Source organism: Dasypus novemcinctus, chromosome 14 (genome assembly GCF_030445035.2).
Source record: "Dasypus novemcinctus isolate mDasNov1 chromosome 14, mDasNov1.1.hap2, whole genome shotgun sequence".
Taxonomy (NCBI): Eukaryota; Metazoa; Chordata; class Mammalia; order Cingulata; family Dasypodidae; genus Dasypus; species Dasypus novemcinctus.
The window spans coordinates 14823008-14847367 of NC_080686.1; the positions used below are offsets into that span (position 1 = coordinate 14823008).

Here is a 24360-nt window from a genome sequence, read left to right on the forward strand (position 1 = left end):
GATCCCACGTTAGTCGGTCAGCTAAACTTCAGGTTTATTCACAAGGAATAAAATCACCATTGGGTAATGTACAAATGAGGCATAGGTTAATTTTCTCTGTTAACCTAAAAGTTATAATCATTCTACTTTTGCAGTGTACCACTGAACAGATTCCCGTGCACCTGACCTTCCTCCCCATTTTCAGTGTAACCTTTTTGCTCAGATGTACCATCTTTTAGTCATTGCAATAAGCAGCAGCCTTCTCAACCCAGACTCCACCATTCAACTCCTCCCCCACAGGTCTTGGGGTTCTAAATCATGGATCAGATCACATTAGAGACAGAGAGTGGTATGGGAAACCAGGACATTCGGAGACAGGCAGACTTGGGTTTGAAATCCAGCTATTCCATTTACCAACGCTGTGATCTTAATCAAAGTGAAAACACTGCCTCTTGGTGAGAGGCTTTTATCAGATCACATATGCTAAGCATTTCACAGCATTTGGCTGACACTAGGTATTCCTCCTTCATGCTGGCCCATGGCACATTTTTATCAGTTTTGCTGTAATGGCAGTTTATGCATCTCTCTCTTCTTAAGGGCAAGGGCAATGTGCCTGTTTTCTGATGAGCACTTTCCCAGATGCACACGGCAAAGAAATCTCAGATTAAGGGCTACCCCTCAAGGTATTCTGGCTGATGCTATGATCACTAGAAGATTCTGAGATTGCTCCTGCTGACTCTGGCTATCTAGTCTACCCTTTTCCTTACACCTTCCATATTCAACTCCATGCCTTTGGATTCCTCAATGCCACAGTCAAAACTCTGCAGATTTGCCTTTGAGAGCTGGTACCATCTAGGTGACTTTACCCATCCACTGTCTATCAACACTGCCTTACTATTCCAGAAAATTTTGCCCAGTAAGATAAAAAAGTTGCAAATCATTTTATTGTTAATTTCAGGGATTTCTTCCATATCCCTTTCAGTGAACATCAGACATAACTTTTAGTAGAAAGCAACAAACAGCTGTTTACTCGCCAAGACTCCTTTCAGAATCCTCACCTTTGAACTCTTCCCATATCTACTAGCGTAAACTACGACATCTCGACAACACTAGCTTTAAAAAACCTCTCTTAAATTAGAGTTCCCTAAAATATAAATATCCTACCCACTCTAAGAATCTGTTATGTCTTTCAGTGTAGAATGACAGCAGTAAACCCAGTTTCCCTTCATCAATGGGTTATTTTGGCAATATTTTTGGAAAGCCTATATATTTGAAATATTTTCTCATTTTGTCTGGGTATTTCCAATTTCTCAGGCATTTCATTTTGAAATTTTGTTTTGATAGTTTAAAATGTTTAAATGTGATTAGTGTAAAATTAGGGGCTTAAAATATTTTTGTAACAGGTTTGTGGTTTAGAAAATAAGTTACTTGTCAACTGTAAACAAATTTTTTTAAAAAAGGTGAGAGCACATCATGGTGTGTGTGACTAGCAGAGCTATTATATGGGAATGAAAGTGGTTGAAAGGGAAAGCCTAAGGACATTTATATTACTAGAAGGAAAGCTAAAAAATGTAGCATGGAACTGTATAACATAGTGAAACCTCATGTAAAACATGAATCTAGGTGATATAGCATCTATAAGGTGGTTTTTACAAAATATAAATGAACTAGAGAGAAAGAAACAGATGGCAGTTATGTGCAGTAGGGAAAGCAAAGAGAGAGTGAGAGGTAATGAGTTTTGTGTGTTAGTTTGTTTATCTGGCTTTTTGTTTTTAGTATTATTATTATTACTGGAATAATGAAAATGCTCTTGAAATGATTGAAGTGATGAATGCACAACTATGTGATAATCCTGAATACCAACGATTGTACACTTTGGGTGAATTTATGCTTTACTTATACATATCAATAAAATGAATTTGTTAAAAAATTAAAAAATAAAAAATCAAACAAAAACAAAAGAAAACAAAAGATTGTTTCCCAAAACCAAGTCTGTGACTCATTATAAAAAGAAGTGGATACAGAGCAAGAAACAAAATAAATTGTACCCCAACATCTCAACATTATAAAAAAAGAAACCTTATTTGGAGAAAGCTTAAAAAATGATCCATCATTGTAACGTCAGTTGCCCTCAGGTTTTTATATTCTGCATCTCCAGGCTTTATTTCAATTAAGAAACTAAGCTACTTGGGTTATAAACGTAGTAACTAATACGGAAGGTACAGTACAGAATTCTATGTGCCAGGGAGGGTCTAGGGATCTTCCTAGAGCCCAGTTTGTCACTGAGGCTGGGCTCTGCATTCAGGACAGAAAGGCGCCCATCTCAGCACCTGCCTAGGAAGACCTGGCTTGAACCAGAGACCACCCCCCAATGGTGAGAATATCCTTCCTTTGCCTCAGCCTCCAGGGCTTCAGGGCTGTCAGTGCCGTGCGTTCTCTGGGGTGGGAAGCAGTAACCGCACTTTCCCTGGATTGACTTTCCTTTTTCAGCAAAAATGGCTCCCGCGTAAGGGAAGAGCCTCTGCCTCCCATGGTTTTGCTTCTCCCTAAGCTCTATTATTTCGGATGTTCCTGGGGTACTAATCCTGTGTTACATACAGATGTGCACTCTAAGAATTTAAAGGAATTTGGTTATGGGGATTGGTAACTGCAAACACAAAAGCTGAAAAGAATTGATTTTCGGGGTTTGCTGGCACATTGGGTACATTATGGATTTTAAAATAATGTGATCAGCTGCTTCGTTTCTTTGTCTGAACCCATAAAATTATAATAGTTCTCAGTTATTTTCGTATTTGGGGAATTTCTCCTTAAAAAAAAAGAAAAAGAAAATGGCATTGTGAGTATAATTAACAACATGGAAATATATATATCGGAATGTGCTTAAAAGGGGAAATGCTAGGCTAAACTGTGTTACTAAAATAAAAACCTTAAAAATTCTGTGGAACTGCACAACACATACTGGGAACCCTAGGTTAAAACCATGAACTATAGTTACTTGTACAATGCTTTCATCAGTTGTGACAAATGTACCATACCAATGCAAGGTGTTAATAATAGGGTGGTATATGGGAATCCTGTATTTTATGCATGATTGCTCCATAAACCTACAAGTTCTTTAACTGGAACTTTAAAAAATATTTTACTAATATCTTGCTTATTACTGGAATGTGGACACAATATGTCAGTTTTCTTGATGCTTGATTTAATTTAGGAAACCAATATTTTTGGTGGCTGTTTATCTGATTTTAATTTTAAGAATAACGTTGATCTTTTCTTTTTCAAAAGCATTGTGAGATCGAGCTGCAGAAAAGGTATAAAGAATATTTTCTTTTTGAACATCTTTCTAGCTTCTGTAGAAGCAAAGTTCAGATGGCACTCTCCAATAGAAATGTAACAAGAACCACACATATAATTTTATATTTTCTAGTAGTCACAGCAAAATGTTTCAGTGTCTGTACATCAGGTATAGCAAATATAACATCCACATGTAAAATGATCATTGCTGGGGAAGGGGGAAAAGGGTTTGATGTTGTGCATATGGGAGTCTCCTATATTGTGTATGTGACTTTACTGTGATCTAAAACTTTTTGGAAAACATAATAAAAATTTTTTTAAAAAAAGACTGTAGACTCTGAGGAAGAAATGGAAGATATTGCCTTGCCACTGTACATATAGGGCAACACCAATTACAGTGGTGAAAGGCAAAATGTCAAAAACAAAGTTTTATGATATTTTTCATCTTTTAATACCCAATTTTTTAAACTTTATTTTAGTTTTTCTAAATTATTATGTATTCTATGTCTAATCTTTAAACCTATCATTACTATTTTATTTTCCTACTAATTGAATTTGGCAATATACTAGGCTTTGTTCTTGAGGACTTTTTGTTCACAGAGGGGTTCAATTATGACAGGGGAGGAGCACAGGTGTGGGGTGTCATTGAAGGGGGCACATGTCTGGGAGAGAGTTCTCCAGGGCATGCATATAGGGCATATAAATATGTTCAGATGTTTTTTGGGTATTGTTATAGTAGGTAGAGTTACACACAACAACTGAGTGCTGAGTTTCCATCTAGGGGCACTCTGTCACATTCCCCAGTAGAATAGCAACAATTCCCCAAATACAAGGGCAAAGAACAGTGAAGAGGGTTGGTCCAATGATGGACCCTTGATACTGATGTTATGCTTATGAACCTTTGTGCTTGAAATTTCAACTAGGCCTAGAGATGCAGGGTGCCTCAGGGTTATCTCCTGAGAGCCTCCATGTTGCTCAAACGTGGCCACTCTCTAAGCCAAACTCAGCATGTAAATGTGTTACCTCCCCCCCCAGCAAGGGACATGACTCCCAAGAATAAACCTCCCTGGTGCCAAGGGATTACTACCAATCACCATCTGGTGATGCAACTAGAAAAAGACCTTGAATAAATGGGGGAAATGGTAAAGACAAATGAGTTTATACAGCTAAGAAACTTCAAAATGCTTTGGGAGGTCATCAGAAGGATCATGCTTACACACATCTCAGCAGAGTCTCAGAGATGGCTAGAGTGGATACAACCCCAAGTAGTGGTGCTCCTGGGGGCTACGGAGATACCCAGGTCCTACAGTCATGGCAGACGGCAGTTTGGTGCCTTGCCAGTGAGCCCTACTTTAGAGTTTGTACTCCTGAGTATGATGGAGTTGGACTCAGATATGACCTCTCTATGCATGTCTTTTCTGTCACTTTTACTGAACCTGTGGTTAGTGCTGGGGTTGGTGTATGCTTGGGAGACTTGGCTATCTGGACTCTCTGTGTGCTGGATGGACCCTGGGCCACAGCAGAGTTGTAAAACCTGCTGTCTGGTTCATTGGACTTGTTCAGGTTGGCTAACAGGGAGGTAGGGATGGTCAGCCACCACATGAAGGTGCTGAGAGAGTCTGCAACTGCAAGCAGGAGAATTGCATCCATCAGCCATCTGGGATCTAAACTCTCTCTTGATTTAGATGTGGAGTGGACATCACCATCCCAGGGTCTGCAGGATGGAGGAATAAAATATGGATTAGAGTGGTATTCTACTATAGAACTCTTATAGAACTACTATAGAACTCTTGTGACTCTAGCAATGGAAGAAACAGTGTGATTGATGTGAAGATGGTGGCTACAGGAGTTGCTGAGGGCAGGAAGAGGGAGGAAGAGGTGTGATGGGGGATATTTCGGGACTTGGAGTTTGTCCTGAATGATATTGCAGGGACAAATGCAGGACATTATATATCCTGCCATAACCCACTGAATGAACTGTTGGAGAGTGTGAACTGCAATGTAAACTGTGGTTCATGTGGTGGAGCAGTGCTCCAGAATGTTTTCATCAAATGCAGTGAATGTGCCACACTGATGTGGGAGGTTGTTGATGTGAAAGGGGTGTGGGGGTGGGGGAGTATGTGGGAACCTCTTACATATTTTTTTCTTGTTTTTTAAAAATAATTACTTATTTTTTTAAAATTGTCTTTTTTTAAAAAAGAGAAATAGATCACACAAAATGTTACATTAAAAAACATAAGAGGTTCCCATATACCCCACTCCCCACCCCCCCTTGCTCCTCCCACATCAACATCCCCTTTCAACAGTGAGGCCCGTTCATTGCATTTGGTGAATACACCCTGGAGCACTGCCACACCACATGAGTCATAGTTTGCATTGTAGTTCACTCTTCCCCCAGTCCATCCAGTGGGTTATAGCAAGATATACAACGTCTTGCATCTGTCCCTGCAATATCATTCAGGACAACTCCAAGTCCCCCAAATACCCCATATCACTCCTCTTCCTCCCTCTCCCTGCCCTCAGCAACTCCTGTGGCCACCATCTCCACATCAGTGATACAATTTCTTCCATTGCTAGAGTCACAAAAGTTCTATAGTAGAATACCAGCAAGTCCACTCCAATTAATATTATATTCCTCCATCCTGTGGACTCTGGGATGGTGATGTCTACTCCACCTCTAAATTGAGAGGGGGCTTAGATCCCAGATGGCTGATGGATGCAATTCTCTTGCTTGCAGTTGTAGACACTCTCAATTCTCTGGTGTGGTGGTTGACCATTCTCACCACCCCCTCCGATGACCTAGGTAAGTCCAATGAACCAAAAAGTAGGTGTTGCACCTCAGCTGAGGCTCAGGACCCAGGTTGCATATAGATAGTCCAGAGAGTCAAGTCTCCTGAGCAAACACAAACCCAAGCACCAATCGCAGGTTCAGAAAAAGTGACAAAAGAGGCATATGTAGAGAGGTTATATCTGAGTCCAACTCCATCACAATCAGGAGCACAAATTTCAAAGTAGGGCCTACTGGCAAGGCATCAAACTCCAGAGCCATGTGTCATGACCATAGTGTCTGGGTATCTCTGTTGCCCTCTAGGGCACCACTACATGGGGTTGTATCTACTTTGGCTTTCTCTGAGTTCCTGCTGAGATGTGTGCAAGTGCCACCCCTCTAATGACCTCCCGACTCATTTTGAAGTCTCTTAGCCATATAAACTCATTTGTCTTTACCAACCCCCCCCCCCCCCCAGTGATTCAAGGTCTTTTTCTAGTTGCATCACCAGCTGGTGATGGTGGTAATCCCTTGGTGCCAGGGAGGCTCATCCCCAGGAGTCATGTCCCATGCGGGGGGAACGTAATGCATTTACATGCTGAGTTTGGCTTAGGGAGTGGCCATATTTGAGTAACATGGAGGCTCTCAGGAAGTAAGTCTTAGGCACCCTGCAGCTTATATTTTTTGATGTTACATTTTGTGTGATCTATGTATCTTTAAAGAAAAAGACAATAGAAAAATTTCATTTAAAAAAACAATTAAAAAAAAGGTGAAGTTAATTTTAATTATAAATTTTATCCAACCCAATATAAACAACACTTTTTTGGGGGTATGTGGCATTCACCACAATTCAGTGTTTAGAGGCTATGTGGCTGGTGATGACCATTTTGTACGGTACAGGAAGGCAGAGCAGAGAGATGAGCGGCAGTTCAGATATGAAAAGTGGTGAAATTTTAAAGCCACCTCCAGCTGTGCATCAGTTACTTAGCCACTTTGTGAACTCTCAAAAATATGTGATGACTACAATAATTCAACACTCACAGAAGTGTTGTGACAATGAAATAAGTTAATATGTAAAAGCACTAGGAAAATTCTTGAACAGTCAACATGTTAAAAAGTGTGCTTGTGTGTGTTTTTAAGGACAATTGTATTTAAAGCTTCAGAGTGCTTTGAAGTACCTGTGGGAAGAGAGGGCAGACATGGAACTTTTCTAGGCCCATAAATTATCTTATGCTATTGACATTGAGGAATTTTGATTTACTTTTTAAAAATATAGATTACCAGGGACTGATCATTTCTTTTTGTGTCTTCTCTTTTTCTCTCCCTTTCTTCTCTCTTTCTTCCTTCCATCTTTCCTTCTCTGGTTCTGTTGATTATTTACTACTGATTCTGTTGATTATTTATTTTACTACTACTGATTAAGAGGATTCTCTGGAGATAAAAAGGGAAAGTAGGAGAGAGTAAAAAAAAGTTTTTCTTTATTTTAGCAGAAGCATCCAAGCTTTAAGGTACTTGGTGGTTTAAAATTGTACCATGTATGTTCCTGCTTAGCAAAAAAATTGAGACTATAGATTGAAAATATGCATTCATGAGTGTGTGTAAAAATTACTTTGGGTCTGTCTATTGAATTTTGTCTTCAACAAAATTCCACCCAAATAATCTGTTGATCGAACAAAACCAAGTTCACCTTGACAGAGTCTTAATAGCATATGCTTTGTGGGGTGGTGGTGGGCAAAGTTGGAATGTTTATGTGGTTTGGGTGGTTCTGATTTAAGGGGGGGTTTTGAATGTGGGAGCTTAATTATGTTTGGGCAAGTTCATGACTAATCAGCAGAACCAGAGTTTTAAAGTGAGTCTTATTGCTAGGTATTGTCCTGAGAAGGAGTATTTACATTGTGTTCAGATAAATGGATTGTTGGCAAGTCCATGAAACAAATAATGAAGCTATTTCAATTTCTTCTTCCTGGGCAAGAATTTCCTGAAATAGTAAACTCTGTTATGCAAACAATCCAATAGTCAAGAAGTCATGCCTGTAAAAACACCCGAATCCTAGTTGAAGCTATACAGTAAGCGGTGTGAGTATAGATGCTTTTAGTTAGCAGGTCTTGGATGGAGTACAAGCTTGGAAGTTCTTTCTCATGTCTTTGAAATTCAAATATACTAATCATGGGGATGAATATTTCCAATGATTTTCGATGGTTAAAAGTTTGATCCTTAAAGAGCATTAATAGTTATATATCCTCAAAGTACCATTCTTAAATTCTTAGTTTAAAATGCCTGGTCAATAAATCCAACTATGGATTTCATTTAAACCTGAACAAGGCAATCAATCACAGAAGCAAATTCCCATCCTATGAGCCAGAATTAAAATGACTATGTTTCTATATGGCAATGGAAAACCCTATGAAAATGACGGCTGTTTCTTAAGATTATGGTACTTTACCATCTTTTTTATGTTTTAAAATATTTAATAGCTGGTAAAGGTCAGTGGAAAGTGTCCTTATTTTTAGTAAGGGCCAATCTGAAACTGTCAAGCATACACAAACCAGCTAATGACAAAAAACAATAATTACGTAGTTTTGCCCTATGAAGAAAAGAATAATGAGTTATTTACATTTTTTCTTATTTTGGATTTGTTGTTACAAGTACTAAGATTTCCAATCCTAATTCATCAAAGAAGTGATTAAAGTGTCACAATTTTACGATATGCCTTTACAAGAAAAATGCATCACAACTGTGTGGTCTAAATGTGAAAATTATGCTTCTTTGGACAACTTTTTTTTCTGAAGTGGTGATTAAACAAACTGACTGTCATTTGCCCAATGGTTATGTGACCCAAGAGATGTTGGGAGGATGGCCAGCATGTGTCAGAGGGTGGCCAAAAGCGTTATGACAGCCTAGAGCAAGGATAGGGCTGCTCTCTGTGTCAGACCCGCCCTGAATCCTGGAAATTGTTATTTCTGAGGCTTCAGGCAAATTCTTCATGCTGATCCTGATACGTCCGTTAGACTGTGGCCGTGACATCTATGACAGAGGATATGGCACTCAGGAGTAAAATGAGACACTCAGTGCACTGGATTTTCACAGGCTCATTTCTGAAAGCGCACGTTGGTGAGTGCCGCTCTCCTCTTGATTATAATAAAACAATAAGACATAATAGGGCAGTTTTCTTAAAAATAGTGGGAAGAGGCTCTGGGGTGTTTTTGATGAAACATGTCCAAGTTCGAAGCCTGGCTGTAACTGTTCTTAATTGTGTGGTCTTGAGCAAGTGTGACGGTTAGTTTCATATGTCAACTGGGTAGATTATGCTGTGAAGTTGTTTGGACAAGCACTGGCCTGCTTGTTGCTGTGAAGGTATTTCCTAGAAGGGATTTCATCTGTGATCAGTCCATTGCATCTACTCCTAGTTGGTTGCATCTACAACCAACAGAGGAGATTGCCACACACACCGCCCACTCACCGCCCCAGCAATGTGGAGATTTCTTCATTCAATCAGTTGGAGGTCTTAAAAACCAGAACATCAACTTTGACTCTTGCCAGAATTGTCAGTCAGCCAGCCAGCTTCCCCTGTAGAATTTGGACTGGAAACCCCAATGGAGTTTGGACTTGCCAGGCCCCACGTTTATGTGAGCCAATTCCTTGTAATAATCTCTTTTATATCTCCTGTTGCTTCTATTTCTCTGGGACACCCTAATACTATAGCAAGTTACTAAGTTTTCTGAGCACTAGTTTCCTCATCAGTTTAATCGGGCACATTGATATGTACTTCATAAAATGGTTTGACAATTTAGTGTGATGAATAAAGCATCATTTTTATTGAGGTGAACAAGGCATCATGGATTGTGTCTGACAGTGTAGACAGTTATTAGCCAACTAAATCTGCTTACTTCATAATTATCTACTCAACAATGAGAGGAAATAGCAGGGTACTTTGTCCAGGACACAACAAAATGTATGTAATGAATATTAAGCTAGGATGTAGAAAACACTCACTTTTACTAATAGCCATAAAATATTTATGCATCATAATGAGTTATTTAAACTCTTTCCAATGGGGCAAATCAAAGAAACAACCTTCTCATCCAGGGCATTGCTTCAGGGAGGAGCATTTTAAGTACTGTGTCCCCATTCCTGGAATAAATCATCTGCAATAGAAATTCAGTCCTGTCGTTCTGAGTTTAAATCTTTGGCATTCTGAAGTCTGAGTGTGGATGCCAGAGCCCCTTCACATGGTAGGACCCTGTCTCTCCCTTACCCGGCCCTTTTGCCTCTTACCTACTTGCTTCTCACCCATTTCTTAATGTCTTAAATATGTTAAACTGCTCGGGCCATGCTTTCTCTCTGTTGCCCCTTCGCAACGCTGCTCCCTGTATCTGCAAAGCTTTTTATCTCAGACATGCCCATATCATCCACCCTCCAGCTTTTTCCAGGAAATCAAAATTAATTAGGTAGCTGGGTTCCTAGAGGACCTTTGTGACCTCGGTCAGAACACCTGCCTTGAATGTCATTGCTGAACTTGCTCTGAGGTCGGGACGGGTTTTGCACAAACGTTCTCCAGTTAAAACACCTGCTGCTTGAATGGGCGAGTCCAATGCGTTTTCTTTCTCTTCCCTATTTCTAGTAGGGCAGGCACACCTCTTAGGTCAGGCTGGGACTCAGCACTGCAGACACGGATGTAAAATCCCAATCAGGACGGGAGGCATGCACTCTGGAAGGCCCAACCTGATAACCCAGTCCCAACATTCCCACCCTGGGAGCCACTTTCTCTGTCTGCATCGCATCACGCCTTGTGCTTGTAAGAATGAAAGAACGTTACACTGTGCCCTAACTGCTGTGTGTCAAACCCTGTTGGAGGACGCTCTCTCCAGGCACAGCTCTGGATTTTCCCCAGGGACCCAGATTCCACTTCAGTTCATTTGCTGCATTATATGGAGTCTGCCATATTGGGACTAAATGGCAACTCATCCCAGAGATGTCTAATTTGGGGTAGAAACTGGAAAAATTAAATTAGGCTGACCGTTTGGCATTAGACAGGAAAAGCACGTGAGTAAAAAAAGTGCCGTTAAGAATTAATTGCTTTTCTTTAATTTGAGTTCAACCGGCAATTTTGGAACCAAGAGTGTAGGGACTTTCTCTTACTCCTCGCCAGACGCAGATGCATTTCCTGCCGGTGCTTGGAATGGTTTTCTTTACATCACAGTCATCCGCCAGTGGGGACAATACCAGGTGGCCAAAAATCCAGTTGACTTAGGAGAGAAAAATAAGCCAGACAGACTGATGGACAGAATAGAAATGTATCAGAACCATATTTGGACTCAAGCGCTCTCTACCTAGAAGAACCTGCTCTGCAGCGCTTAGAAGAGGCCAGGACTTTTCATGGATGGTGGCAGTATTCTCCACAAAGTAGCCCGAGAACAAGCACAGCAAAACTCATTACCAATTTTTATTTCCTACCATACACCAAATGTACAGCACTGAGCACAATGTTGTTGCTTTGATGTAAGAAATATTAATTGTTTGAGGAAACAGTATACAAACAAACTACTTCAAATTAAAAAAAATGCATACATCATTGCTTTTTTTGTTGTTTACAAAAGACCCAATTTACAGTGTCGATTGTTAACAGAGTTGAAATGAAAAAAAAAATTCAGTGCACATCACAAAATGCATCAAGTACAAAGGAGGCAAATAATACAAACATATTTCACAAAACATCCTGCTCAAACAATCCAAACACAAATAAATTAACCCGAAGCCATAGTAAATTATAGTAATAAATACATAGGTTGGTACAAGATTTATTTTAAATAAAATAAAATATATAGCAAACTTGTTAAGATATTTAGCAAATTAAACTTTCATCTTTGTAATAAGTGAACTCATTTGTATGCATCTATCAAGTACTGTATAGCAAAATGTTTGCAAGTACATAACTTTAATAGAAAATTTTGTTTGGTGTCCCATTTATAATAGACAGCACGTATGGTAGCTCTTTTTTTTTTTTAATTGATTTTTAAATAAACACCGTTCCTACCTAAGAACAGACATCTCATCTTCACTAAACTAAGATTCAGGGGTTCAAATGAACCCCAAACCAAAGATAAAGCCCCACTTACTGCATAACAATACCACAGTTTCATGAGAGTGGAATTACCGTTGAGTATTACTTGTAATTTTTGCAGGTACACAGGTAATAACAGTGGAATATATCAAGCCTGTGAATGCCATCACATTCAATCTAAATATTCATGAGGTTAATAAAAAATAAACACTTTTGTTATAGCACAGGAAATTAAGCCCACACTAAGTTCATGTGTGCATTTACACAGAGGCACATCTGCACATGAAGTGTGTGTGCATACCCAAAAGGCAGTTTAGCTGGTTGTCTATACCTTTTCCTTAAAAAAAATAAATATAAAAAAACCTTTGAAACAATGCTTAACTACTTACAATCCCTGAAATAGACATTGCCTTTACTATAGCAACTATTAACCTCTCTGATCCATTTGAAAATTCAAGATTTGCGGGATCAAATTTTAAGTGCTTATGAACGTGTATGTGTTGTGTGTGTGTGGATGTATATACTTTGTAGTAGTTGGAATTCTAAGGAAAGATTTTTATCGAATTGTACTTTGTCTTGTTGACTAAAGAAGATGAAACCAATGTTGCCAGCGTTTGGAGTAACATGGAGTTCTGATTAGAGTAACATTTTTTTCATGTGTTACTGTATTTTCGGCAACTTTCCAGCCAACCCAGTAAGATAAATGCTATTTCAGGGGATATGGTATCTACAAATTTTTCCATTTGGATGTGTTTGTATTTGCTAAGTACAAATCTACATCAGTATTATCATTCATACATTGTACCAGCATATGGCAGGAAAGCCTGGCTGGTCACATAGTCTTATTTCTTGTTGTGGGATGAGTTGCCAACTATATGATATGACTTGAAAAACAAACAGACAGCTCTGCATCATGAAAAAAAAAGCTTATGTTTCTTTATAACATTTTCAAGTAAATAATTCATATTAACTGAAACCGTACAGCCAAGTCGAATACTTTGCTGATTGCTATATTTAATTATTGCTATCAAATTCTGAACAGGCTGTTTTCCAGCGTACTGTGCTTTTGTGAGTGCGAGCTTGCCACTAGGGGGCGCCATCTATCTCCTTCTTCAGCATTACTGCAAACTCACCATACATGCCGAAGCCAGAGAAACGGGGGAAAAGTGTGCAATAAAAATCAAACCAAACCATAGTGCAGTCCTTGGATAAGGATTTCCTTCACACATTATTTTTGTTTTTGTTTTCTCATTCAAACCCAGCCAAGCTATGTACTTTGAGAATAGCATTTCTATTTAAATTCTATTGGAAAATAAATTAATAAACACATTTGTAAAAATATGGCGGACTTCAAAAGGCAGTTAAAAGATAAAAAACTCTTTGATTAGAAATAAATAAAATATAAAAATGTCACATTTATTTTACATATCTTACAAAAACAAAACAAAACAAAAAAACAAAACAAAACCCAAAAACCCAAAAGAGTGCAATGAAGAAATAAAAGAAACTATATGAAAATAAATAAGATCTAATAGTTGCCTGCATTGCTTTTAATTCAAATAGTCTAGCATAGTTTTTCTTTCCTTTTTATGTCAGCTGGGGAAAAATAGTGCAATGTTGCCATTGTAAATGCGGCGGGGCGCCCCGCCTGCCTCAGCAGGACACGAACCCTGAACCGATGGTCTGGGGTTCCCTGCGGCTGGTCGTTTCTGTGGCCCAGCAGCGCCGGGATCTTACACATGGATTCCCTTCACTGCCTGTTTGATACTTTCCAGCAGAGCTTTGCATTCCGGGGAATAGTCTCGTTCCAGATTGCTGTACATCTCTGTGAGTGTATTTACATAGGCTTCAAAATTCTGCTCGCTGATGGGCCCCTGAATGAAGACAAAACACATTGGACCCGTCACAGTGGCTCAGGCTGAGGCGAAAGGAAGAATATTGGGGACTCAGGAGGCTGGGAGAGAAGGCAAGGATCTGAGTGGCCGCTGGGGTTTGGGGATAATGAAGAGAGATCTAGAGTTCAGCGGCTCACTCTTCACTCAATTATTGGGGCTAATGGAATTTGTATTTTGTGATGTTGGAGCCACATAAAGTAGACATGTCTGGCTGTTAAGCTGGGCCCCATAAACCTGCAGTAGTTCTCTTGGGAGACAGCCTTCATGTGCATTACACATGCTCAGAACAAATGGACCTACTGTGTGCAGGTGAATGTGGGGGAAGCTGGTGAACTGGACTGGGAGTAAGGACTGTTAAGATTTCACTAAGTTGTTCACTAACCAAATGTCTGGTGGAAAAACGTCCTCCTCAGTCTACCGTTAGGTGCGCCTTGGTCCATTTTACTCTTGAAGCTTCATTGTAATATATTTTTTAATTTCTATATCTTTCTCTCCAGGTAGAATATCAGATTTAGAAATCAGGGTCTATCCATTTCTCATTCTCTTTTTTTGTTGTTTTTGTGTGCTCCTTTGTCTAATGTGCTTCAAAGACAGTACGTCTCAGGATGTGGAAATGGAATGCACGAAGGCAAGGAAGTGAAGGGGGCAACCATTTTTGGGGTGGGGGGTCCATCTTTTTTTAAACAAAACAAAACAAAACACGCCCTTGCCTTACTTCACCAGTGCTTGGAAGAAGGACTTTAAGCAGAATTACACACTGAAGATACATAGAACACCATTGATACTGTTGCTGTTTGGATGGGAAGCTTCCTAAATTTGAAGACTGTTCTCTTGTGCTCAGCAAAGTCCTATCTGCACAGCACCATGATTTTCTCCTCCCTCTTAGTTTCTGCCATCACTGTGACGTGTTTCTTGGGGAATCACGAAACCGCCTAGGACCCAGATAACTAGGAGGACAGGGGTCCTGCTGTGAGGACAGGTGCACCTGACATGTGCCAGCTTTGGAATCCTGATCAAATTATGTAAATTCTCTGTGCCTCAATTTCCTTAACTATAGAATAGGAATAAAAATGCTCCTCCCCCATGTTCTTGTGAACATTTAATGTAACAAATCTGACACATCACCACATAAAATGCCTTGTAAAGTAACTATAGAAGGTACAGGTTACCTTGCATGCTATTATTTTTATGGCACTGGTAAAGGAGAAAATATTAAGCAATAGAAATTTGAATTCAAAGGCAGACAAATGTTAATAAATAATATGATCAATAATATCCAATAATTGTTTCAATGCTGTCCATAAAACAATCATCTATTTTCCTTTATTTTCTTTACAGACATATATACATATATATATATCTATCTCCTCTCTATATATATCTATCCTCATTTTGTCAAGAAACACATTTGAAATTGGCTAAGATGAAGGCTTCTTATGCCGGGAAGTTGGGTAAACTGAGGGAATTTTTAAAAAGAAACCCAAGTGTATTTCTTCAATAAATTGCTTCTTTAAACCATTTTGTATATAAAATTGGAAATTTTAGAAAACTTGCTCCAAGAATGCAGGTACTGAGGAAATTAAAAACATTTAGTAATGTTGCCCCACTTTGAAAGGTTTATTAGTATTTATGAAATATAAAGGAAATGAATTTTCTATGAATTCTAAAGAGGTGCCTTAAGTGAAACACGTGTTTAGGTTTTGGAAATAAGGATGGCTTTCTCACTGTGGTGCTATGTGAGGAGAACTGAAGCAACATTCTTCTTACTTCAGTATGAACGAAGGAAACGGCAAACCTGTTGGGAATTAAACATTTTTTCCCCCAGTTTTTAATTAGAATGAATGATACAAATGGCAGAGTCTCAGGGAGTGCAAGCTACGGAATGTTCTATTTGGAAACCTCTTTTCAGTGGAGGACTTTTGGCCATTAACTTTCAAAGCAAGCCTCAAATAAACCCTCTTCTTTAAATGACTCCCATGGTACACAAACTCCTTGGCCTTACTGGTATGTATATATATATCATGATCGTGGCAAGGAAGTTGACTGCAAGTTAGAAGACGAGGGAATGTGGTAACTCTGCTGCTGCCAACAGGTTCCTTCAAAGCTCAGCACTTCTAATTGGCGGCCCTCTTGGGAATCTCAAAATGACATGGCTCTGAGGGGAGGGAGAGGGAAGAATAGGTGCGACACGCGGCGTTTTGGGGACTCTGGAATGGTTCTGCATGACATTGCAATGACAGATACAGGCCATTATACATTTGTCAGAACCTATAAAATTGTGCAGCGCAAAGCATAAACCATAGTGGGAACTCTAGGCCGTGTTAGTGGGGATGCCTCCATACGTGTTCCTCAGTTGTAACAGATGTGCCGCACTAAGGAAGGATGTGGTGAGTGGGGGATAGCGCGAGGGGGGGGGGTAGATGGGAAGCCCCTGTATTTTTGATGTAACTTTTGTGTAATCAAAAATTTCTTTTTAAAAAAAGAAAAAAGAAAAGAAATGACATTGCAAATGCTCAGAACAGAGCTGCGGAGAGCTTAGCCCCCGACCTACCATCTGTGGGAGCTGGATGTCCGCAAGACTTGAAATGAGGGCCTGGCTCAGACCTGCCAGCTCCTTCAACAGGCTTTCGTTGTTCTGCTCTATAAGTTTGTTCTCCTCTTCTATCGTCTTTAAATTGCTCTCCATTGACGTGATCTAAAATGGAAACAACTCCGGAACATGAGGAACAGAGTTGAAAGGGCGTACACAAGGTTTCTTCCTGACGGAGAATTCTCCGGCCCCACCCAAATGCCAAGGGAAACGTAATCGGCAGCTAGTTCTCGTCATCAGCCCGTGACCATCACCCCACCCTGTTGCTGGGAGGTTTAGAATCACACCCCCCAGCTTCACGTCTTCAGCCCCACTTCTCCTGAGAATTCTGGACTCAACACCTGCACATGACTGAACGCCAGATATTTCAATTGCAGTGTTTTCGAAAGTAAACCTTTGGCTTCTAGCAATGGATGAAAGTGGCCACTGGAGTTGTGGAAGACAGGGAGAGGGAAAAAGAGGTGTAATATAGGGGCATTTTTGGGATTTGGAATTGCCCTAAATGACATTGCAAAGACAGATATAGGACATTATATACATTCTGCCATAACCTACAGAAGGGAGTGGGAAAGAGTGTAAACTACAACGTAGACTATAATCCATGCTCAGTGGCAATGCTCCAAAATGTGCTCATCAATCACAGTGAATGTATCCCACCGATGAAAGAAGTTGTTAATGTGGGAAAAGTAGGGGGTGTAGGAGTGGGGTATACGGGAGTCCCCTATATTTTTTTATGTAATCTATGTATCTTTTCAAAATAAATAAAAAATGCATATTAAAAAAAAGTAAATCCACAGAATGGAGGAATAGAGTATGGATTAGAGTGCACTTACTGATATTCTATTCATGAACTATTGTGATTAGTAATCAAAGAAAATGTGGCCTTGCTGTGGAGAAAGTGGCCATGGTGGCTGCTGGGGGTAGGGAGTGGGAGGAAGAGATGAGATGTGGGGGCTTTTTCGGGACTTGGAGTTGTCCTGAGTGGTGCTGTAGGGACAGTTACTGGACATTGTATGTCCTCCCATGGCCCCTGGGTGGAACGTGGTAGAGTGTGGTCTATGGTGTGGAACATTGACCATGAGGTGCAGCGGTGCTCAGAGATGTATTCACCAAATGCAATGAATGTCTCATGATGATGGAGGAGATTGTTGTTATGGGGGGAGGGGTGGAGTAGGGGGGTGGGGTGTATGTGGGGACTTCATATTTTTTTAATGTAATATTAAAAAAATAAAGACCAAAAAAACCCCAAATAAATAAAAAGTAAACCTTTGCTATTCCTCCCCCAACCTTCTCCATACTCAGCCCTCTCTGAACCAATTGATAGTGGCTCAAGCCCTCGCACTCTTACATGCCCATGCTCTCTCTCTTCCACCTCCAACCCACTGGGATCCGTCTTTGAAAGACTGGCAGCTTGCAGGATGAGAGCACGGTGCCCAAACCCCTGCATGGGACCCCCTGGTCCCAGCCACCACCCCGGAAGTCTGCATTTACCTTTTCACCTGGCCCTACTTCTCCCTTGGCCCCAGCTCTTCTCAGCATGCACTCCACACAACCACAAAACCTGAAGTCAAGTCACGAGCCCCTGGCCCCCACCCCACAATGGACAGCAAATGAGGCAAAGTGTGAAAAGTTGGAAAATCTGGGTAGGGACCGTTTTGAAGTTTCCTGTATTGATTTTGTATTATTTTTTTGCAACTCTCCGGTGGGTCTGAAATTATTTCAAACCAAAAAGTTAAAAACCAAACCAAAACAACAACAACAAACGTAAAAAACCCCCACAACCACCCCACAATGGTTCTGCATTTCACTCAGAATAAAAACCACAGAGCTTAAAGGGCCTCCACAGCGCGGTGTGAAGGGCAGCTTGCCCGCCAGGCCCATCTCCGCCTCCGGGGCTGCAGCCACACCTGTTCTGCTCCTCCTGGAGTGCTCAGGCCTTCTCAGGACTTGGGCTTTTTGACTTGCTTTCAGTCTGGAAAAGCCTGTTCCCCACACCTGCCTGGCTAGCTCCCTCAACCCCTCAAGTCTCCTCTGGTCTCCTTCCCCAGGCCCCGCCTGCCTGTCCTACTCAATCCTGAAATCTGATTTCCTCCCCTCTCTCTCCACGTCCTCTTACCCACTTTTATCTACTTCTTTTTTTCCATAGCACATATCACCTCCTAACAGCTACAGACTCCGCTCCTGCAGGGTCTTTTTGGTTGTTGTCTGTCTCCCACCCCCTTTTCCAGACTCTAAGCTCCAGGAGGCCAGAGGCCTTTGCGTTCCTCCTGCTTGTCAGGAGGAAGTCCCATGATTTCTCAAGCCAGGCATGAAGCTGCTAACCGGGGACCTGATTTTCATTCATCGATGCCTGGGTAAGGAGATCAAAACAGAATTTCAGGTGGATTAAAATCCATTTAACAACATCCTGTGTGGACAGGACATCTGAGAGTCACGGCATAAATATACCCCCCTTCAGATGATAAACTTTAATGTAAACTGTAATCCATGGTTCGTAGCAACGCTTCAATGTGTGTTCATCAATCGTCACACACTTACTGCACTAATGAGGGATGTGGTTAATGAGGAAGGTGTGGGAGGGGGAGGGAGTGGGACACCTGGGAATCCCTTATATTTTTTTATGTAACATTTATGCAATCTAAAGCTCCTTTAAAAGTAAAAAATAATTAAAAGTATAAGTAAAATTTACTGTCTTTAAAAAAAATCCCTCCCTTTCAGGAGAGGGGAGAATCAAGAAAAAGCCTCGATTCTGTGCTTTATCCCATGGTTCTTTTCCTTCTGATTTGGTTCAATAAAGTCAATTATTAGAGTTTAAAAATCCTGGACTGAACTTTTCATTTCCATTTGGATATATTTGATCAGGGGGTGTATTTAAGAGGACAATGTAGAATTGAGAAGTTGATTAGATTTTTTTTGAATAAAGAATTCAGTTCAAGAGACCCTACATTAAGATCTGTTTCCAACAAATACTGGCATATTCAGCAGCGTTCTAGACAAATTAAAGAAAATTAAAAGTTGTTATGTTTTATTTGGATTTTAAGTAAAACTAAGAACTCTCTTATCTCCTCATCACATTCTTTTCTTTTTTAAGACTTATTTATTATTTCCCCCTCCCCCTCCCCCACTCCCATCCTGCTGTTTTTGCTGTCTGTGTCCATTCCCTGTGTGATCTTCTGTATCTGTTTCTCTTTTTTGTCTCTGAATCCTAGAGGAGAAAGATGAGAAGACGTTCTTTTCTAAAGCACCATTACTCTCCAGAATTCTTTAATTCTGAGCCCATCTGCTTAATTTGCTTATAAAGACTTTAACACATCCAAGACAAAAACATGAGTAACTTTGCCTGCCAAATCACTGGTAACCAGGATAATCCACCTATTTAAAAATAATTGTGTAATCAAGAAATTCCCAGTGTATTCACTATAGGATATCAGTTTATTTTAAACCATTAGGTTGAAAGTTCAAGTTTTTGTTTCCATTAAAGACTATGATTACCATAAAAAATGAATTATTTTTTTTTGTTTGTTTTTTTACCTGGGTCTGAAGTTTCATCATATCTGCTTCAATTTTAAGGTTGGATTCATTCAGTTCTTTGATTTCTTCATCCAAATGCCTAATTTCTTCATCACTCTCTATACCTATAAAGAATCAGGCTATCTTAGTTCATACTGAAAATATGTGCATCTGAATGAGAGTTTGGCAAATATGAATCATTTCACATTGAATTTGTGATTTGTTAGGTGAAAATTAGACTTCATTTAAACTGTTAAATTTTTACCAAAACCACACATATCCAGGATTCTGAAAAAAATAATGGGCACAGACAGTTGCAGGACTTAGTTCCTTTGTAAGAAAGAAAGGAGGGAGTGAGAGGGGCTCCAATGATGTAGCTCCATTATGTCTCAGACATGCTCCCGGACACGCCAGCTTCTCCTCTGAACCCTTCTGCCATGCTGTGGAGCAAGTCCCACTCTGCCTTGTCACATATAAAGTCCTGAACCTTAGAGAGGGTTTGCGAGGTCAAGATACAGCAGATACTTTGAGTGCTATCAAGCACTTGGCATTTTTCTGATTGAAGCACTGACAGAAGATAAATAACCTGCCCAAGTTCAAGGTAAGTGTCAGAGCTGAGATTCAACTCCAGTGTCTGTTCATTCTCTTATATAAGGCCCGGGAAGACATGTGTGACGCCAAGGCACGAGATATTCTGTATAACCGAGCTGGACCACATGAACCACAACCGGTGGAAAAGCTGGGGGTGTGGGCACGGGGGTTAGAGTCCAGGGACACACAGTAGGGGTCTCTGCTTGTCCTTGGATAAGGAGCAAATGCCTTATGGAGGAAAGAACACAGGCTTTGGAGTTTGAATGTCGGCCTTGCCTCTTGTTCTTGAACTTGGGTGACTTGACTTTGTGCTTCAGTTTCTTCTGTGAAACAGGCATAGTATCTATGCTGTCAGAAGTTAATGCAGTAAATTGTAAAGTGCTCTCAATAAATAAGACCTAATTTCCCATCATTATTTTTAAAACATGAGTATAAATACATTCAAAGACTACAAAAAATTGGAAAAGGTAGCTAATACGAACGATGCCAGAAACTGGATTTAAGGTAATCACAAGAGTCCAGAATGATGAGTCTAAACCAGTGATGACAATGAACTGGGGTAATTATAAACTTTGGCATTCATTTTTAATAAGATCAATTTCAAGAGAGCAGGAAAAAAAGATCTAGGCATTTATACTTTCCTGGGATAATTATTTTGGAAAATAGTTTATCATTACTTCTCCATTCTCTATGACCCAAGACACATGTGCAAAAATATGCAGAGCAGAAATATGAAGCACCCTGACAGAAACAAGCAGGGCACTGAGTGGACTCTCTCTGGAGAACCCTCATTTAATCTGAGACTTCCAAGATGAGAAAGAAGCAGGCATGTGAAAGACTCAGAAACAAAGTGAGCATTCCAGGTGGAGTAAACAGAAAGCGCAAAGGCCGACAGGGAGAAGGGATGGGAAGGGCTGCTGTGTGAATGGCCAAAAGGCCATTGATGCTGCCAAACGAGTGAGCAAAGGCAAGCAAGGAGCTTGGTTCATTCCACGTTGTTCATTCTACACGTGGAATGAACCACTGGGAGCCAATGAATGACTTTAAGTAGGGAATTGAGGTGATCTGGCTGACTTTGCAAAAACATCCTCAGATGTTTGGGTAGAGAATGAAGGATGACCCTTGAACCATGATCATGGACATGGAAGGAAAGAGAAATAGATAGACTTGAGATAGGATTTGCAGTTAGAATCTGCAAGACTTGTGATGTGTTGGAGGAGGGGATGAGAGAAAGGGAGGAATCAAGGATGGTTACCCAACAACTGGGAGATAGTGGTGCCATTTTCACTTACGGGAAAGCCCGAGGGAGCAGCAGCTTGAAAAGAAAATTTAAGATTTCACTTTTGGCAGTTTTGGACAGATGTTCATGAGCACCCTCTAAGCCAAGAGCTCAGGTACTTGGTACAGAGATTTGGTTAGGATGATGCTCCCTGATGCTCAATATCAGTGAAGGGATCTATCTCTCTTAATCAGGAAGGAGGCTTTGAAGAGCTATTTGGAAGATGCAACATAGCCAAAGATGCTAAGAGTCAATGGGGAAGAAATGATGATAAGATTGGATCTCAAGAAAGAAATACCTATCATAGGATCTATCTAATATTTTAAATATTAGATAATTTACTCTCCATTAACTTTTGTTTCATAATTTTCATGAGATTAGTAAATGAGTGAACTAATCATGTTTATTATGATTACTGGGATTTAGAGAGACGTTTTGGCTGTGGGGACACACTCAGTCAAGCTCTTTGTCATTTTTTTCCAGGGACACATTATCATATCTATTTCCACTGAAGCACACTCAGTGGCCAACCTGCACCCCATGTTCCAGAGCCTTCTCTCGTCCTTCGGAGAGCATGTTACCACCTGAGGATCTGAGAGAATGGTGCAGATTTGGAATTTCACTCTGCAATTCCAAACATTAACACATTCCATCTTCTTAAGAATCCTGGGAGGTAGATACTCTTATAATGCTTCTTTATGGATGGGAAAACTGAGGAGGCACAAAGGCATTACTTAGTAAATGGTAGAGATGGGATTCAAATTCAACTTCTCCAGTTTCAGAAAATGTTCTCTTAACCACTGAAATGTTATTTTTACTCATCTATTTAATCTGCTATGAGCATATAAATAAAAAGTGTGGGAGGAGAGGATGTGGCTCAAGAGGTTGAACACCTACCTCCCACACGGGAGGTCCCGGGTTCAGTTCCCAGTGCCTCCTAAACAAACAAACAACGAGCAGACAATAAGCAAAAACAGCAAGCAGACAACGAGCAAACAATGAGCAAAACAACAAGGAAACAAGTGAGGAGGCCAACCCAGGGGAGATGACGTGGGTCAGTCTCCCACATACAGTTCAATCTCCAGTCCTGGTACCACACAAAAAAAGTATTCACTTATCTTCCTTTACAGGCATACTTACAGTAGACTGTGAGATAAACTAGGCATTGCTGCTTATCAAAAAGACCTTTTCACCTTTCCACTAAATATTTTACTGAACTATTCAATGACTCTGTTTCCTTCTGGAGCCCATCTGTTTAAGATCAAAAGAACATATTTTCTTTTCATTCAATAGTTCTAACTTTAACTCTCTACTAATCTGTGTCTAATTTGCAAAATTTAAGATTATATAATATATAATATTTATATCCCATATAATTATGCACGTGATGTATATATCTGCATATAGCAGGTTGTAGCAGTTTAATATAGTTATGAATTTGAAAAACAGATATTGGATTATGTTTATAATCTGGTCTATTCCTGGGAATGATTGAGTTATGATTAGGGCTTTGACTGGGCTATGCCATTAGGGCTTTTAGTCTTCACCCCTTGTTGGGTGGGGACTCAGAGATAAAAGGCATGGCAAAGAACAGAGTTGGCGGTTTTCTGATGTTGGAGTTTTGATGTTGGAGTTTGATGCTGAAGACTTAAGCTGGAGCCCCAGGAAATAAGCTCACAAAGAAAAGAGAAGCCAGCCCTCAGAAGAAAGGAATCTTGAGCCAAGAGAAAAGCAAGCCCCAGGCATGTAGGGACCCAGGAATCCTGAACTCTCGCAGAGGTCGGCCGCCATCTTGCTCTAAAGAGACTTTGGTGAGGGAAGTAACTTATGCCTTATGGCCTGGTATCTGTAAGCTCCTACCCCAAATAAGTACCCTTTATAAAAACCAACCAATTTCTGGTATTTTGCATCAGCACCCCTTTGGATGACTAATACACTGGTGTACTAGCATAGTAGAAGACTTTAGGTAGTTATTTTTACTATTATCCCTCAAAAAATTTATATTTCTTGACTGAACCATTATTTTTATAGTGAGGTTACAGACTAACATGTTACTTCTATGTTTTGCTAGAAGAAATTGAATTAATGTACCATTGACTGGCTTAGCTATGAAAGGGATAAAGAAACTTAATATCCAGAATGGAGTGATGTATCACTATATTTCAAACACACTCTTTTGCCATACCGGAAGGACTAGGTAGATCTACTAAATGTATTTATATATACATAGGTCAGCCATCATAATTTTTACTTGCTTCCACAAAGAATCAAAAGCCAAGCATTTTTTTTTTCACAAGCAGATGAACCAGTTTTTATTATCAAGAGCTAGTAGAGGGAAGCAGATATGGCTCAAGTGATTGGGATCCCATCTACCGTATGAGATGCCCCAGGTTC

General features: G+C 40.1%; 1 protein-coding gene across 7 annotated transcripts in view; it reads right to left on the reverse strand.

The window, feature by feature from the left end:
- Window positions 1–11470: 11470 nt before the first annotated feature.
- ST18 (ST18 C2H2C-type zinc finger transcription factor) overlaps window positions 11471–24360 on the reverse strand; it is a 292702-nt gene continuing 279812 nt past the window's right edge. For all 7 annotated transcript variants that reach the window (XM_058275525.1, XM_058275527.2, XM_071207814.1 and 4 more), the window contains 3 exons: window positions 20118–20221; window positions 16548–16691; window positions 11471–13975 (listed from right to left, as the gene is read on the reverse strand). In XM_058275525.1, coding sequence (XP_058131508.1) covers window positions 13835–13975; window positions 16548–16691; window positions 20118–20221 — 389 coding nt within the window. In that variant the 3' untranslated portion in view covers window positions 11471–13834. The remainder of the gene's footprint in view (window positions 13976–16547; window positions 16692–20117; window positions 20222–24360) is intronic.